The 19,021-nt window shown below is 43.6% G+C and overlaps 1 protein-coding gene across 4 annotated transcripts in view; it reads right to left on the bottom strand.

Annotated features, from left to right (window-relative positions):
• Positions 1–19,021, bottom strand: part of DOCK9 (dedicator of cytokinesis 9) — a 372,149-nt gene that overhangs the window by 180,151 nt on the left and 172,977 nt on the right. For all 4 annotated transcript variants that reach the window (XM_006831980.1, XM_006831978.1, XM_006831981.1 and 1 more), the window contains exon 2: positions 12,070–12,186. In XM_006831980.1, coding sequence (XP_006832043.1) covers positions 12,070–12,186 — 117 coding nt within the window. The remainder of the gene's footprint in view (positions 1–12,069; positions 12,187–19,021) is intronic.

Raw genomic sequence — 19,021 nt, 5'->3', positions numbered from 1 at the left:
ATGAGATGATACACGATGGAATGAATGTAAAACTAAAGTTCTCCCATGTAAACTATCATATAATTCACAATAAAACATTAAAAAAAAAAAAAATGAGCTTTAGGTATCTTTATCTTTTACCCAAAGATCTAGATTAGTGATAGACCTGGGTGGGGGGTGGGAGGGAAATCTAGAGTTCATACAACTATCTCATGGGTCTTATCACTATCCTGAGTGTCCACCAATAAAAACAAAACAAAACAAAATTCATTGCCGTCAAGCAGATTCTGATTTATGGAAATCCCATATTTTATCCAGAATGTAACTGTGCCATATGATTTTCTTAGCTGTGATCTTTATGGACACTAGGTAAAGATCAATGACTACAGCCTTTTGATAACTTCACACGTGGACCACTAAACAATACCATGATAACTGGAGAAAACATTGAAGCTGTCAAGGATTTCATTTGAACTTGGATTTACAACCAACACTCATGGAAGCCGCAGGCAAGAAATCAAAAGACCTACTGTACCTGGCAACCCAAGTCATGGTATTTCCAATCACCTCACATGCAAACGAAAACGAGACAGGAAGTTAGACTGAAGTAGAACTGATGCCTTTGAATCATAATGCTGGAAAGAATACTGAAATATATATACCATAGACCGAAAGAACAACAAATAAATCTTGGAAGAAGTGTAGCCAGAATGTTGCTTAGAAGCGCGGTTGGAGACTTCATGTCCAGGACCTTGAGTATGTTTTCAGGAGAGATCAGTCGCTGGGGAAGGACATCACGCTCAATAGAGGGTCAGCAAAAAAGAGGAAGCTCCTCAGTGAGATGCACGGACATAGTAGCTGCGCCAATGGGCTCAAACCTAACCGCTGTGAGGATGGTTCAGGACCAGGTGTTTCGTTCCATCGTAGCCAGAGTGGCTATGAATCGGAACCTACTCAAGAGAACCTCCCAACAACAAAAGCCCCACAACATTTTTAGAAGCAGATCACCAAGCCTTCCTTCTATAGCATGGCTGGGTCTGTTCAAATCTCAGCTTTTGAATTAGTTGTTGTTGTTAGGCTGTCGAGTTGGTTCCAACTCATAGTGACCCAGTACAGGGTTTCCAAGGAGCAGCTGGAGGGCTTGAACTGCTGACCGTGCACTTAGCAATCCAGTGCATATCCTACAGGACTCCTTTTGATTAGTGTTGTTGTCGTTAAATGCCGGTGAGTCAGGTCCAACTCACAGTGACACTGTATAGGGTTTCTGAGGAGTGGCTGGTGGATTTGAACCACCAACCTTGTGGTTAGCAGTCAGTGTTTGTCCTGCAGCGCCCCACCAGGACTCCTTTTGATTAGTAGTGAAGTATGAATTGTTTGAAATCTCCAGGGACCTCTTGAGTGTCTGTAGTGCCTACTAGTACTGATTTATTTGCATTCTGCCCAGTAACACAGCCTTGAAGACAGTATAAGCAAGTGGCTTTTTTTTTGGTCCCTAATAATCTGTATGTCTTCCTATATCTTTCTTTAGAAAGCAATTTTCGTTGCTAAAAGGCCTGTATCTTTGTGTAAACACCTAGTACAGTGAACATGCTTCATACTGAAACATTTCCACCACGTACGTATTCCAATACGCCCAGGACTCCCCTTTTAAGTCTTGCGTCGTTCTTATACAAGCATTCTCTGAGGTGTTGCTGATAAATTCCTGAAACTGTCTCTGTGCCTTTGTGAGTATCTCACTGGTCATGTCGGAGCAGCATTTCAGCTCCTTGGATGCTCTCCACAGTCTTACTTCACACACACAGCAGAGACTGTGCTTTGCAGATAAAACACTAAACAGATGGAGGACGCCCTCTGCTCCAAGTACTTCTGACGTCAGGTGAGTTTGCTGAACTTTCTGAATGCGTCCTCTCGGGATCTCAGCCACCTTCCTCAGGGGGGGGGGGTTGTTGACTCCAGGCTGCTTTTAAGACTAAGCTTTACCAGACAGCCCTGGTAGAAAAAGGCAGAAATCAAGAGACAGGACCTTCCATATTGTAGGAACCATAAAGATTTTGTGCCTGGTAAGGAACTCTGGTTAGCATAGAGGTTATGAATCGGACTGCTAACCTCAGAGTCAGCAGTTCGAAACTACCAGCTGTTCCTCAGGAGAAAGATGAGGCTTTCTGCTCCCGTAATGATTTACAGCTTCGGAAACCCTATACAGGGTTGCTATGAGTAGGAACTGACTCCATGGCACACAACAACAACAACAACAACAATACATTAAACAAAGAGCTCTGGTAGTTTAGTGGTTGCGAATTGGGCTGTGAACCGCAAAGTCGGCAGAGTTAGAGGCTACCAGCTGTTCCACGGGAGAAAGATGAGGCTTTCTGCTCCCGTAAAGATTTACAGCCTAGGAAACCCTGTGCAGGGTTGCTACGAGTCGGAATCTACTCCATGGCACATAACAATAACAACAACAACAACACATTCAACAGGAGCTCTGGCAGCACAGTGGTTTTGAACTGGGCTGCTAATCTAACAGTCAGCAGTTCGAAACTATCAGCTGTTTCACAGGAGAAAAGAGGAGGCTTTCTGTTCCCGTAACGATTTACAGCCTTGGAAACCCTATCCAGGGTTATGAGTCGGAACCAACTCCACGGCACATAACCACCACAACAACAACACCTTAAACATATAGCCCTGCTCGGCTGAAAGGCTGGCAGTTCAAACCCACCAGTGGCACCAGAGGAGAACGATGTGTCACCCTGGGAAATCCTGCCCAGCAGTTGTACTTTGTTCTAGAGGGTCACTATGAGTGACTGGAGGCCACACAGCCACACAGTTTAACAATCTAAATTTTAGTTTTCTATGAGGACTCTGGTAGCGTAGTAGTTACGAATCGGGCTGCGTGCGAACCGCAGCTGCTCACGGGAGAAAGATGCTCCGCGAGAGAAAGATGAGGTGTTCTGCTCCCGTAAAGATTAAAGCCTCGGAAACCCTGTGCAGGGTCGCTATGAGTTGGAACCGACTCCAAGGCACATAACAACAACAACAACAACATGAGGACTCTGATTTTGTCTTGCTTTTTGAGCTTTTTATCGGGTTTGATTTCTGTATGCAAACAAATTGTGTCTTCCCTCTTCCAACCTTTTCATCTGCCACTTTGAGATATGCCCTATAATCTCCAATGGAGCTCAGGCCAAAATTCCAATTCCGTCATTTACTCAATACAGAGGCCTTTCTGCTCTGTGTGCCTGTTGAGCTTGTGTGTCCCGGAGTTCATTGACTCCAGATGACCCAGTATGATAGAGCATGGCCCTTAGCGTTCCCTCCGCTAGAATCTTCATAGGAGCACGTCATCAGGTCTCTCGACACATAAAACAATAGCGTAGGAACTTGAGGGAATGCAAAAATGAATTTTTACAAAAATATGTTTTATACAAAAAAACCCCCACAAATATGGTTTGCTGCTATGGAGATTTTATTCTCTACTTGGGGAGAAAATAAGATACATAGTTATAAATCATTACAATATAGAAGACTATGAGATTAATGCCACAGATAAAATAGGTACCTGATAAATCTTGTCTACTCAAGCTACCTCTGACTTAAGATATCACCCTTTGTTCAAATCTTCCTCTATCCATGCCTACTGGTCACCTTTAATAAGACATATACATTAATCATGTACATACTCTTCTGCCTATAGCTCTCCTTAGTTACAAGGGTAGCCTGCATTTATCAAATTCTACTGGGTTAGGCATCAGACTGCTATTTCATGATTTCTTACATGCTAATTCCCCTTACCCATGCCATGTCATGTAACCTAACTTATATTCTATGAGATCCCAAACATGGAGAGATTTCTTGAAGTGCCACTTTCTATGCCTCAAGGACTTTCTATTCCCCAGGCCAAGCTTTTCTGCAAGTTCATCTTCAGCCTGTGTCCACCTTGAGAGACTTCCTTCCTATCCAGCCCCAAGGTCATGGGATGCCATTCCAATACCTCAGGTCCCTCACTCCTGGGCCCTGAGGCTGGTCCCCTCTTGCCACATGCCCCCCATTTCTCTGTTTCCTCTCCTCTGTGACTAGGCGGTGGACGTTCTCAATAAGACTAACAGGTTCCATCAAAATTTTAGGTGGATTTTGATCATTCATATTCACTCACTCATTCATTCATATTCTCTCTCTTTCATTCATTTCTACAATGTGTTCTCTACATGGTTGGGAAATACCAGTGAACAGAAGTAACATCCTTATCCTCATGTAACTACAGAAATACAAACTAAACACAGTTAAGTATGTTACAAACTGCTAAGTGATATGAGGTGAGAAACAACTAAAGGGACCCAGAATGCCAAGGGAAGGAGAGGGCTTGGCTATCAGCAAACGTCTCACTGAGAAGGCTGTAGCTATTGGTGTTAAGTACCGTCAAGTACTTAGGTTCTGGCTCATAGCGACCCTGTAAGTTTTCTCAGAGGTGACTGGTGGGTTTGAACTGTTGATTTAGTGGCTAGCAATTCCGTGCTTATCCTACAGTGCCACACCAGGACTCCACAGTATTTGGGGAAAGGTTTGCAGGAGGTGAAAGGAAGCTAGGTAAAGAATAACTAAGGCAGAGTCTGAGCTTGAGAAAAGACTCTGAGGCAGAAGACTGCTTGGAGTGAGGGAGGAACCACCGAAAGGCCAGTGTGGCAGGTGCGAGTGGGAGACAGCAGAGAACAGAGGGGAAGGTCAGGAGGTAAGGGTAGAAACAATTATCTAGGATAGCCTGGGGAAGGCCAGGATCAGAAGAGCTGAGCAGAGACTCCGGCACTTAACGCAGGCAGAGAGGGCCATGGTTACAGTAGCTGCGGTGTGACCAATGGCACGTCCTGCTCCCTACTTTGCACCCTGCTGCCCATAGCCTGCTTTCCAAATGCTCCTTATTCTCCCAGGCCGAGCCTAGTTCACTTCTAAATTTCTCAATAACCCAAATCCTCTGCTGCCTCTCAGACAGGAAGTATCTCTCCTCTTTCTAGCCTAAACTCTCCCGATAAAGACTCAAAATCCATCCCCAAACACACCCTAAAGAACCCTGCTTTAAAATGCACTCTGTGTTACCTTACATCTTCAATCTCTTCCTCACTCCTGGAGTCTCCTCCGTATTTCCCCAATCCTTAAAAAACCTGTGAGAGACTGCTGTCTCTAAACCACTTAACCGTAGAGCTGGTTCAAACGCCTGGCATCCCCAAGTGCTTCACAGTAGAACTGGACCCCACCGGGTTTTCAATGACTGATTTTTCAGAAGCAGAATCACCAGGCCTTTCTTCTGAAGTGCCTAACAGTGGACTCAAACCTTCAACTTTTGGGTTAGCAGCCAAATACGTGAACTGTTGGTCAACTCAGGGACTCTGGTATTGCTTTAAGTCACTAGGATTTCATCTCTCTCCTGTCATTTAACACAGCTAACCTCTGTGTTCTACCCACTTCCTTCTTGACCTCTGGTTAAAAACTAGTTTCATTGGCAATGGTGCCCTACTTGCTGACTCTTTCCCCAACCTCCTCTACGTAAGCAGTTGGATGTGACTGCTCCCATCTTCTTCAAATTCCCCCTCGCTGGCTTCTACAACCCCATAGTTTCCTGGTTCTTTTCCTAGTGTTCTGTCTCTTCCTACCCTCCTTTCCCTTAGTGACAATGCTCCCTAAACATCAGTCCCCAGAAAGGCAGTATCTTGCTCTTGGGCCCACTGGCTACTGTCTCTCATTCCTGTGGGTGAGTCATGGTTTTCCTCGTCAACCCCGGCTCTCTCAGGAAGGACTGACACATTTTCACTTACAGGATATCTGGAAGTCCCTGAGTGGCACAAATGGGTAAGCACTTGACTATTGCCCAAAAAGTTGGAGGTTCGAACCCACACAGAGGTGTCAAGAGGTCACAGTCTTGAAAACCCCATGGAACAGTTCTCCTCTGCACACATGGCCTTCCCCAGGATCACTAACAACAAGGGGCTGCTAGCTCCTGGATGTGCCTCTAAGACCCCAAACGTAGCACTGTTAGACTAATCACCCACGGGACCTGATTCATGTTGTGAAATTCTCACATTCTCCTTCTTGTTCATTATTAATATTAACACCTGACTTTATCTTCTCTTCTGAATTCTGAACTACCTCAAAGCAAGACTCTGTCTTATTATCCTGATAGTCCCAAGCTGAGTCCCTGGTACAAAGGAGTATAAAGATCAGTTCATTAATCTTCAGCTCAGCCCATCAGCACTAACTAGAGAGAGAAATAAGCTCTTCTTAAAAGGAATATTTGAAAATAAAACAATGATCTATCACTGTTGTGTTCTGTCAAAGGCATCAATCACTACTTGACCTTGAGTTAAAATTCCCATCTTCTGAAGATCTGGCCAGTGTCAATCCAGAATGATTCTTTATGCTGATTTTTCAGGTAGGTCCAATCCTAGACATGGACTTTACTATTCCAGAAACCACTTTGTTCATGGAACGTTTACACAGTTGGCTACTGAATTTCAGACATTTTGAGGATTTATCAATGAAAAAAACAAAAAGAAAATATTAGGATGATTTTTTGGAGGCATATAATGAGAACCAAGGACAAAATACTGTGTGTGTGTGGCGGGGGGTGGGGGGGAGCAGGGGGAAACAGATGATTTTGTTTTCAAAGGACAGATGGGAAATGTGATTAGGGACTTCAGGTCCTTTCTAAGCAGTGGGCTCAGCTTCCTTTTCAGGTTTCTAGATCACTATCAATCTCATGTAAGTAGCACAGAGAAAAAAAAATCAGGATGTTATTTAAAGGGAAATGGATCCACCACATTTTTCTGTACAATGCTGAGAACTCACCAAGATTCTCCTTTATCTAAACATCTCTAAAAAAGTTTTTCAGATTTGCCCGTTATTAATAATCTACACTATGTATCCCCACCTTCTCTGTTAAATTCTCTTGCCAAGAGATTGGATATTGATCTTACATCACCGATTTCACACATTACTTAAAAATAACAACAGAGCCCCCCCCCCCCCCCCCCCCACACACATATATAGCACAGAATGCTTCTAGATAGCACGGCTCTTTTTACTCCTTCCAAATAGATGTTATCAATTGTTAGTTTATGCATACCAAAGTCTAATTTGCATAAAATATTAATGGCACCTATAAAATGCCTACCATATCATATTTTTGCTACTTAGTAGCCAGCTGCCATTGAGACACCTCGTAGTCATGGTGAGCCTATGTGTGTTATGGTACAACTGTGCTTAATTGGGTTTTCAATGGCAATTGAGATTGATAGTGATCTAGAAACCTGAAAAGGAAGCTGAGCCCACTGATCACCAGGCCTTTTTCCTGAGGCCCCTCTGAGTGGGCTCAAACCATCATCCTTTCAGTGAGCAGCTGAGCACATTACGGTACAAAGAAATGACTTGATAAGGCTCTTCTTTCTACCTATAATCTTCCTAACACCCATCAAAAATCAGGAGGTAGTGACATACCAATGAGCACATGGTGCTCTGATGAGGTTGGTTTTGTCCTGCTCAAGGGTTTAAAATGAGCCATCTGAGAAGCAGGAAGGGGAGTCTCCTGATCATCACTGAACAAGAACCGCAGTGGAAGACATTCTCTGGACCCTGAGATCCCAGAACGGAGAAACAGCTGCCACAAGCAAAGCATTAGGAAGAGCAGCAGGTTTCCCGGCCCACGGAGCAAGTAAAGCCGAGATGCCTACTGAGCATTTTACTGACAGCGCTAAAGAACTTTTAACACTGGTCTGAGCAGGTGAGTGAGAAGTAAAGGACGAGAGAGGCACGTCCAACTGAGAAGAGACGTTCCTGACTATATCTGGATGTTTCTGATGCTGCACACTTCCCTAATAAACCCCTAACCACTGCAATGATTACTGGACCCAGCTGAGGGGGTGCTGTAGGTGGGACAGTTGCTGTTAGAACAGAGTAAAGAAGGTTGGAGCGTGGACACATGTGTGACCTCGCGCTCACAGGAATCAGCCTTGGATTGGTGATTCTCTTCTTTGCTCCTTGTGAAGTCAGAGAAAGTCAGACATCACCTTCGCACAATGTTCTGCACCCATTAACTATTTACACCAACCAGGGACTCCGACCACTTACTATTTCTCATATTCCTTCACTTTACAGAATTGAATAACATTAATAAATTGATGGAGACTCCGTGGAATGACTGCAAACAGTGATGAACGACATGCTCAATGTCATCTGGTAAAGGACTTGGCTCTGAAGGCGAATCAGGATTGGATGTCAGCGATCGGAGCCCATACTGAATCCATGTCTCTTCCAGGAAAGGCAGAAGTCCGGGCACTACACTCAACTACGCAGAGACTTGTCGTTTCTTTTCCTTTTCCTTTTTTTTTTTTTTAAGTTTTTGTTGTGAATTCAGTGATAGTTTACATGGGAGATCATCAGCTTTACATTCATCCTACCTTATTTCATTGCATTGCAATGACTACAATCTCCTCCATGCATCATCATTCAATAGCATTTGCTTCCATTCCCTCTTTTTTTTATTTTGGAAGTACACCAAAACACCCAGGAATATATAACCATTCAAACAACCAAAGGGTATACCCTGCAAGCCCGTGTCCCCCTCCCCCGCTGCCACCAGCTGTCAGCACACAGCCCCTCTCCCTCCCTGAGTCCAGAGTCCCCAGCTGCTCCATCTTTCCATGTCATCATTTCTGCTTCCATCTCTGGTGTCGCTGCTTCTCTGGATAAGGTCCCAAGGTCCTCCACTCCTGGACTGCAAGATCAACCACTCCCCTCCTTTTGTTACAAAATGTCTACCTTTACATTTCCAACACTCACAGTCAATCCTGATAACAATTATTCACTAATGAACCACAAGAGTCTTATCCCCATCTCCTTTCACCAGCCCCATCCAGACAGGTTGGAAACCACTCGGTAGAGATTCTACCTTGAGACAAGTTTGCATTTGCCAATTATTCATAATTTTCGTTATGCATCCCCACCTTCTCCTTTAAATTCTCTTGCCAAGATATTGGACATTGACCATACACCACTGATTTTACACACCACTCTAAGAACAATAAGGGTTCAGTAACCACTAGAGAAACTATACTACATGTGGGTAAGGGCCCTGTGTGTCACTGGAATTTTCCGATTTCAGAAATTATCTCATGTCCAATAAACTAGATTGCTGATCTAGTCATCGGTTTTACAACTACAGCAACCAGCACAGTGGCATGGTGCTATAGGATAACTCCTGGACTGCAAGGTCAGTTTGAACCTCAAAGTTGGTGGTTCAAATTCACCCGTCGCTCCTTGGAAACCATATATGGGGTCACTATGAGTTGGAACCCACTCGATGGCACTTTACACAACAACAGTGTAAATGACCTCACCTGACTTCTGTACACAAGGAAACAAACATGAGCATCTAAACTTAACTGGGATCCAACACAATGAATGTTGACGGGATCAAACTTCCTGAAAACAATTCATCCCTGCCCAGCAAAATGTCGGTAAATTCTCTGCCTTTCCTGGAATATGTGTGTCTAGTATCATTGACAAGAGTTATAAGCAAAGGAATTATAAATCAGGGCTGTTGTTTTTAGATGCCGTTGAGTCAGTTCTGACCCATAGCTACCCCATGTAGTAGAACAGAACAAAACACTACTTGGTCCTACACCATCCTCAAAATTGCTACCACACTTGAGCCCATTGGTGCTGCCACTGTGCCAATCAGTCTTGATGGGGATCCCCTCTTTTTCATTGACCTTCCACTTTATCAAACATGATGTCCTTCTCCAGAGACTGGTCCCTCCTGACAGTATGTCCAAAGTATTAGAGATGAACTCTCACCATCCTGGCTTCCCAGGAGCACTCTGGTTGTACTTCTTCCAACACAGATCTGTTAGTTCTTTTGACAGTCCATGGTACTTTTCATATTCTCCTCCAACACCATAACTCAAATGCATCAACTCTTCTACAATCTTCCTTGTCCACTATCCAACTTCCACATGGATAAGACAAAGTTGGGCAATGACTAAGGAAGATTTATCAGGTACCTTGTCCCCAGAATAAAAGCTGATACTAAATCAATTCTATCTTGTATCTTTGGTTTGTTGTTTCTCTGGAAAATCAATCTCAGGCTTGCAAATCAAACCGCATTCTAGGTTGCAAACTTCAAAATAACTTTTGTTACTCTAATGAATACCAAAAAGAACACATATTTCATGCTCAAAGAAACTTAAGATAACCTTTAACTTCCTCAGAGAACACTACAGGAAACATATGTCAATATGGAGCACGATTTGTAGTCATCTGATTTTACTTCCCATGCTCATATGCATGTTGCCAAAATCACAGGCAAAAGACATCATTTTGAGGTTCCCAGTACTGAGTCCTCTAGCTGTAGCGTCTATTTGTGTAGTGAAGTTTACAAAGCAGGATCTCAAACTGTTTGCAATGAAGCACACTTTGTAGAAACAGCACATTCGTAGTTCGTCTTCCTTCCCTTGACATTTGTCCCTCCAGGAAAGGACAAAGGAATAATCATGTTTCTGTACATGTATCCCTAACAAGTTAGAAAGGATCAATAGTTGGAGAAATTCTCAACTCTATTCAAAACTAGCGTCTCTTCAATTTGGTGAGAGGTCAAAAAAAAAAAAAACTTCCAAGGATTTAATATGGAACATGGAAGCTGTTTAACAACAATCGATATGCACAGGACTGAATACAATTCTGGGGAATGAGATTTTTGTTTTAAAAGAGAGTGAAGGGGAGAGCTAATTGTTTCAATAATTCTTGTTTGCTTTGTTTTAGAGTATGTAGTCTTTTTTAAATTAAACAACAAAGAACCATGGAAGCTTTAAAGGTAAGGCAGGTCGATTTCCAGGAACCAGGTCTGTTTTCCAGGGTCTGAGTGGTGACAGCATCAGAGCAACATACAGGTAAGGGTATCCAGGTGAAGCAGAGTGTGTCATTAGGTGGCTCCAGGCTCCCAGATAGCTGACAACACTGGTTTCCTGGGAGACGACTATTAGCCTCATATAGCAAGCACTGGACTGTAAACCACAAGGACTGTGGTTAGAGCCCATGAGTCTCTCTGCTCTCTCGAAGATTTAAAGCCTCATACAGGGTCGCTATGGGTTCGAACCAACTCGATGGCACTTAATAACAAAAACAACAGGGTCGCTAGGAGTCAGAACTGACTCGATGGCACTTAATAACAACAACAACAGGGTCGCTAGGAGTCGGAACCGACTCGATGGCACTTAATAACAAAAACAACAGGGTCACTAGGAGTCGGAACCGACTCGATGGCACTTAATAACAACAACAACAGGGTCGCTAGGAGTCGGAACCGACTCGATGGCACTTAATAACAACAACGATTGCCTGAAAGGTTCTGCAGGTCAGTTCACCAGAGATCAGTCACAACCTATCACCTTCACCCATGAGCTCTGGAGAGCAGTTCACCAATAGAGCCTGCGCAGAGGACTGCCTGCAGCTACTGAGCCACACTTTTCCTTCAAGGCGCAGCTCTTTGGGGAGACAATTCACACTTGCCTATCACTGCTGTGGAGTTGGGGGAGGGGGGTGTTTGCTCTTGTTAAGTGCAGTTCATGCAATTCCTAGCTAACCTCTAAACCTATCTCTGTGAGCCCAGAGATAATCCAGGGTCTCCCTGGTGGTACAATCTCCCGCAGAATCGTCCTAAAAAGATAGCATTACAAAATGCTCCACTTCTGCCAGCAAATCCTATCTTTAAGACTCTAAAGCACTTGGCAAAACACTCAAATTCCTCTTACATGAATCTCATAAGACATAGGAAGCGCTTGTGTCCAATAAATCAGCCCAGAGCACTTTTATGGAAGATAAAACATGCACACACATATACACACATACCTGAATGAATACATATACACTTAAAAACAAAAAGCAACTCATGACTGCCTCAAAGAAGATCATGACATAATGCCATAACAGTTCTCTCGTCAATAACATGTTCATCTTTTTAAATTAACTAGCCACATGGTAAACAAATGGAACAGACTTGTTGGTAAAGATCAACCACAAGGTTCTATTGATCGAGATTGAAAAGTGACTGACCTGAAAGTCGTCATAAGGAAAAAGCAACATCTCCCTCAGACAGTCGTTCAAGATTTGCGTCTTCTTCTGAACAATGACATTTTCATAGTCGAGTGGTTCAATTAGCTTTGGTTTTGCCTGGAAAGAACAAAAAAGAAAATAATTGAAACATTGTTATAGATACATATAATTTCTTAAGATTAATTTCTTAGGTTCTGCCAGAGCTAAATTTCCAGAATGGCTCCAGCCACACCAGCACCCAGCTTGGGCCTAAACTCCTAATGCACCCACAAAACTGGCAAGACAGCTGCCATCAAGTCACTTCCAACGCACGGCAACCCCAACACATCCACAGACCTGACAAGCTTTTCTGAAATCTTCTTCTCTGAGTGTCTCAATATCTCTATGTATCCTGAAATAGCTAACTCGTCAAACCGTTTGTAAGACCTAAAACATAGGAGCCTGGCTAATGTAGTGGGTTACACATTGGGCTACTAGGTCAGCAGTTTGAATCCACAAGCTGTTAGGCAGGAAAAGATGAGGCTTTCTGCTCCTATAAAGATTTACAGCCTCGAAAACCCTATGGTGTTGTTGTTGTTATGTGCCGCGGAGTCGGTTCCGACTCATAGCGACCCTGTATAGGGTTTCCAAGGCTGTAAATCTTTACGGTAGCAGAAAGCCTCATCTTTCTCTCACGAAACAGCTGGTAATTTCAAACTGCTGACCTTGTGGCTCGCAGCCCGATTCGTAACCACTACACTACCAGAGCTCCTTCGGAAACCCTATACAGGGTCGCTTATATGTTCGAACCAACTTGATGACATGCAGCAGCAACAAACACAGGGAGCTCTGGTATGGCACTGTAGGATAATCACTGGACTTGTAACTGCAAGTTCGGCAGTTCAAATCCACCAGGCGCTCTTGGAACCCCTACACAAGGTTGCTATGAGTCCAAACCGACTTTATAGAATACAGCAACAACATGAATATAAAAGCAGTATGAAAATCAAGCCTGTCAGAAAAATGTAAGCTGGACTCAATCCAGGAAAGCAGAAATTAAAAAAACAAAAATGAACCACTTAAACTCAGGTTTGTGTTTAGATCTCAGGGGTTAGGGGTGTTCACTCAGAGCACTGAGTAGAACCAAGTGGGGAAAGGATGACGATCACATGTCTTTTCTAGCTATTTCCACAGTGAGTCTTCTCAGTACAGTTTCTTTCATCTATCTTCCGCATTACCAAGTGTTTATTGATCATTTTCCAAGTGCAGGCACGGTCTGCGATTTGTTGTTAGCTGCCCTCAAGTTACCTCTGACTCATGGCAACCTTAGGAACAACACACTGAAGTGCTGCTTGGCCCTGGGCCAGTCTCACAACTGCAGCCACGTTCAAGTCCATTGTCACAGCCACCATACCAATCATCTCACCCAGCGAGGGTCTCCTCAACACTCACCAGCCCTCTACTCCACCCTCCTCTAGTGACAGGTGCCTTCCAATGACGTGTTCAAAGTGAGTGAGCCGGACAATGTTCTGCTCTTATCCATAGGGTTTCCATTCACTAATTGCTCCCCAGTCTTAGCTTAGAAGCTCTGGTGAAGCCTGTCCACCATGGGTGACCCCGCTGATATATCTGAAATACTGGTGGCAAATTTTCTGCATCATAGCAACACACTGACAGACAAGTGGTTAGATGGATTGGAATGTTGTTGTCGTCAAGTGCCACTGAGTCTGTTCCGACTCATACCAACCCTGTATAACATTTCCAAGGAGCAGCTGGTGAGTTTGAACTGCTGACCCTGTAGTTCAAATTGACTTGCAGATAAGCATTAATCCTACAGTTCCGACTTAACAGCAATTGGTACACAGTTTCTGAGACTTTAAAATCTTTGTGGGATAAGAAAGCCTCATCTTTCTCCTGCAGAGTGCTTGGTGGACTCTGGCCACTGACCTAGTAATCTGCAGTCCAGTGCTTACCCTACAGAAGTACAGCATTCTCTAGAACAGGTTGGGGATAAACAAGCTGGACTATAGTACAGTTTGCTAAATACTAAAAAGACATATATACAAGGGAGCTTCAAAAAGTTCATAGAAATGAAACGATAGATGATGGATGAATGTAAAGCTAATGTTCTCCCATGTAAACTAGCACATAATTCACAATAAAACATTAAATAAAAAGTTCATAGAAAAATAGAATTGAAAGATAATGAAAATTTTCCATGCATTTAAAGTTCCCTCATAAATGTAGACTCTGAAGCCTGAGGAGAGTGTAGATCTCCAAAATGGAAGGGATCTTGGTCCCTGAATCACTGTGTCAAAGGCTGACTGCTTAAAACAGAACTAGCCCCACCCCGCCCTCCGCCACACAAGAATGCAATAATCTATTGATTTCAACCACTGAGATGCCACAGTTTTTTGGTGGAAGCTGAGTTACCAAAAGGTGAACGATACCAGTTATCACTGGATTGCATCCGAGCAATTATTTAGCCACTGAAAACCTTATGACTAGCAGCGGAACACTGTCAGATAGCATCAAAATACTGACCACTGAAACATGATGAAGAGCACCAGAATCTTGTCAGATACAGTGCCGGAAGATGAGCCCCTCAGGTTGGAAGGCACTCAAAATACAACTCTTTTCAACGTAGAGTTGACAATGATGATGTAAATGGAATAAAGCTTTCAGAACCTTCATTTGCTGATGGGGCACAACTCAAAATAAGGAGAAACAGCTGCAAAACATCCATTAATAATAAAGTAGGCAGACCCCCAAGGAGATGGATTGTCACAGTGGTTACAGCAAATGGGTTCAAGTGAGACTGGCACAGAACAAATTGTGAGATGAGCTCAATTGTGCAGAAGATCGCTCTGGGTCGGAACTGATGTGATGGCACCTAACAGTGACAATCAAGGAGCTCTGGTAGCATAGTGGTTATGAATCGGGCTGTGAACCTCAAGGTCAGCAGTTCGAAACTACCAGCTGTTCTGTGGGAGAAAGATGAGGCTTTCTGCTCCCGTAAAGATTTACAGCCTCAGAAACCCTGTACAGGGTTGTTATGAGTCAGAACCGACTCCATGGTACTTAACAACAACAGCAGCAACAATCAGAGTCCAGTTGTGGCGCTGTGGGTTAATGCGCCAGACAGCAAAGCCGTTTGAACTGCAAGGTTGGCAGTTCAAGCTCACCAGCTGGTCCTCAGAAATCCTATACAAGGTCACTATGGGTCGGAACTGACTCGACGGCACTTAACAAGAGCTACAATCACCTCCATGATGAGATTTAACATAATTCAATCAGCCCTATGAGATGATCTGATGTGATCAGCCCATGTCCAATATAATTATCCAATGTGTTGTATCTCCTCACTCCTGTGATGTTAATGAGGTCGGGTGCAATCTGTAGGATTTAGCTGTGTCTTGAACCAGTCTCTTCTGAGATATAAAAGGAGAGAGAAGTGAGCAGAGAAAGAGGTACCCACTATCACCCAGAAAGCAGAGCTGGGAGTAGACTGAATGCAACCCTTTGGACCTGGGTCCCTGTACTGGGATGCTCCGAGAGCCAGGGAATGAATGATTGATCTAAGACACATGGAGCTCTCCAAGGAATGCTGGGCCCACAGAAGCTGAAAGGAGACAGGGACTTTTCCTGGGAGCGCGGTACTCCAGCCTCAGACTTCTAACTTCCTTAACTGTGAGAGAATGAATTTCTGCTTGTTGAAGACTTTCACATCTGGTATTTCTATTGTGGAATTGCAAGGTAACTAGGAAATTTGCCTTGCAGGCAGGAGGCTTAGGTTTGATTCCTGGTCAATGCATTCACATTCAGCCACCACCCATCATTGGAGGCTTGTGTGCTGCTGTGAGGCTGAACAGGTTTCAGTGGCGCCTCCAGGCTAAGAAAGAGTAGGAAGAAAGGCCTGGTGATCTTCCAAACATAAGCCAGTGAAAACCCTATGGATCGCAATTGTTTGGTCTGCAACCAGCTGTGAAGACAGACAGCATAGAACCAGGCAGTGTTTCACCCTGCTGTGTGTGGGGTTGCCTCAAGTTGACAACAGCTAATAACAAATGCTGTGGATATTAGAACTGCCTTGCTTTTTGGTGCCAGTGTGCAACTTTCAAGGTACTTTTCACACGGATTATCACACTAAATTCCTCAACACCACAACAGAGCTGCAAGAAGCCAGCACTCCGATATTACTGAGGCTGCAAACAGGATCAGAGGTTGAGCAAATCATCTGAAGCGTCCACCAAGTCATCAGCAAGTTCAGGTTAGAGAGCAGGTCTTTTGTCCTACAATATCTTAACTAGCTCCCACAGTGGGCTACTCTTTTAACTATCTGTGCTCACAAATGCTCAACTATGGTCAATGTGTGAAGGAAACGGATTATGCCTGTTAACCAGGAAAGCCAAGAACGTGACTTCAACACTAAGGGAAAGCTCAGAAAAGATTCACATGTCTTCTTTAGTGGCAGGGATTGTGGAGATGTGAGACCGGTACCAACCCTGGAGTCCACGTGGTGTTGTAGGATCAGCACCAGGCTGCTAATCACAGGGTTGACAGTTCAAACCCACCAAGCGCTCCTTGGAAACCCTAGACAGGGTTGCTATGAGTTGGAACAGACTCGATGGCACTTAGCAACCAGCACAACCACAACAACTAAGCTCTAGGTCATTTAATGACATAGGGGCAAGAACCCGAATTGGGGCAGAGGGTTTCAGCATCACAGGGGAGCATGGTCCAGAACAAAATCACTGAGGTCAAAGAAAACGAATCTGCTGAACCCAACTCACCAGCAACCTAAACAAAGAACAAGACCCAAACCACTTCTCTTCTATGTGTGGTTTATTGTTGTTGTTAAGTGCCATAGAGTCAGTTCCGACCCGTAGTCATCCTGTGTCGGGTTCCTGAGAGGCAGCTGGTGAGCCCGAACTGCCAACCTTGTGGTTCAAACCAACTCTGAAGTTCAGCGCATTAACCCACAGTGCTACACCAGGACTCCATGTGGCTTCTTAGAAAGAAGAGATTATCAGAAGAGAGAGCAGAGAGAAGAGAGAGGTTGCAGAATGAAGACTGATGAGGGGAGAGAGGAAATGGGGAGCAGAAGTGGGAAGAAGAAATAAAAGGAGCTGGGAGGCAGAAGATCTAGAGAAGGTAAAAACATTAGGAGAAAAATAAAAATAGAAAGATGCAAAAAGAAATGAAACGAGAGAGGGATCAAGGAGATGAGGAAGTGGGTCCATGGTAATTCACCAGGGGTAAGGAGTGAACCACCTATTTCTTATTCTCTTTAAACTGATAATTCACTGGTTGCAGCTGTTCACTGCTCAACTCCACTCAGCTTTTCCAGGTGCTAACATGAGTGGGAAAACAGCCCCCCAGGGTAGGGAACTGATTGGCCTACAGCATCAACAGTAACAATAATGCCCTACTAACAACAAAACGTAAGGTTAAATGGCCAGTTATGGCTGAATGGATACTGGAAATCTACTTAGGGAGGTGAAAATATTTTGAAACTAGGCAGTGGTACTAATTGGACAATGTTGCAGATGAATTTCAATAATATTACTGAACTGTGCACTAAAGATGATTAAAAAGATAAACACTACACACACACACACACACACTCATATATATCTTTTATACTCACAATAAAAATGAGAGACAAGAGAAAGAAAATGAACCTGTGTTGGAAGTCCTGCCACTCTTGGTTTAGGACAGGTTTGGGCCTTTTGTTTTTACTTGTGGTAAAATACATATAAAGTAAAATTTAGGATTGCAACCAGTTTAAGTGAGCAGTTCAGGGGCATTAATGACACCCCCAATGTTGACTAACCATCTGTTTCTGAAAGTTGATCAAACGCATCCTTGGTTTTTAATGCTATCTAAAAACAGACTTAAGGTTAGTTCTTCCCTCGGTAAAAATAGCTCTAATAGCAATGTTCTTGATTTTTCTATCTTCAATAGAAAACTGGAATTACCCCAATCAGCACCATCATGGATAAAACTGCTCTAGGCCCTCAGCACCACCTTCTGAAGTTCTGAGACATCACCAGTTTGGATTTTAAATGTTGGAGGAGACGGTGCCTTTCAGTCGCCAACATGGACAGTGTGAGACTCTCCATGTACGCACAAATCCTTCAGCTTTCTGCCTTACTTGGAGATTTAAAAGGTCCTTTTATCTATGAACACTCATTACTCAGGTTCCTTGAAAAATCAGAATGGGAGAGGGCAACTTTCTATCCACAAAAGCAGGCAGTACTAGAATTATGAACATCCCACTTACTGAATAATCGTATTTGTCCTCTGTTGTTGTTAAGTACAGTCGATTCCAACTCATAGCAACCCTGGCTAGTGTTTCCAAGGAGCAGCTGGTGGGTTTGAACTGCTGAACCTTGTGATTCCCAGTCCAGGGCTGATCCTACAGTGCCACACCAGGAATCCATTTGTCCTTGAATGTTATGCAAATTTGCCCTCACTTTGATTTTTGTTTTTGTTGTTGTTAAGTACCTAAGTACCATGTGGAGTCAGTTCTGACTCATAGTGACCCTGCAAAGAATTTCTGAAGCTGTAAATCTTTATGAGAGCAGAAAGTCTCATCTTTCTCAGGCGGAACGGTTGACAGTTTTGAACCGCCAACCTTGAGGTTAGCAGTCCGATTCGTAACCACTACGCTACACAACAAATTCTTCATTGCAATTACCTTCCCTTGCTGCACAAGCAGATTTAAAATTGTTGAAAAGGTTTTCCCACACTAATGACTAAATAAAACCAAAGGTACTTGTTCCTTATTTACGTACAAATTGGACTTACAGACACATTTAGGACTGGATCTTGTTTGCTTATAATGTACAACCAAACCCACTGCCCTCAAGTTAATTTCAACTCAGAGACCTTGTGCAAGCTTTTGGAGTTTGTAAATCTTTATGGGAGCAGAAAGCTTTTCTCTCTCTCCTGCAGTGCACCTGGAGGG

This window comes from Chrysochloris asiatica, unplaced genomic scaffold (assembly GCF_000296735.1).
Source record: "Chrysochloris asiatica unplaced genomic scaffold, ChrAsi1.0 scaffold00005, whole genome shotgun sequence".
NCBI lineage: Eukaryota > Metazoa > Chordata > Mammalia > Afrosoricida > Chrysochloridae > Chrysochloris > Chrysochloris asiatica.
The sequence above is the reverse complement of the archived record's forward strand: the minus strand, read 5'-3'. Positions and strand labels throughout refer to the sequence as shown.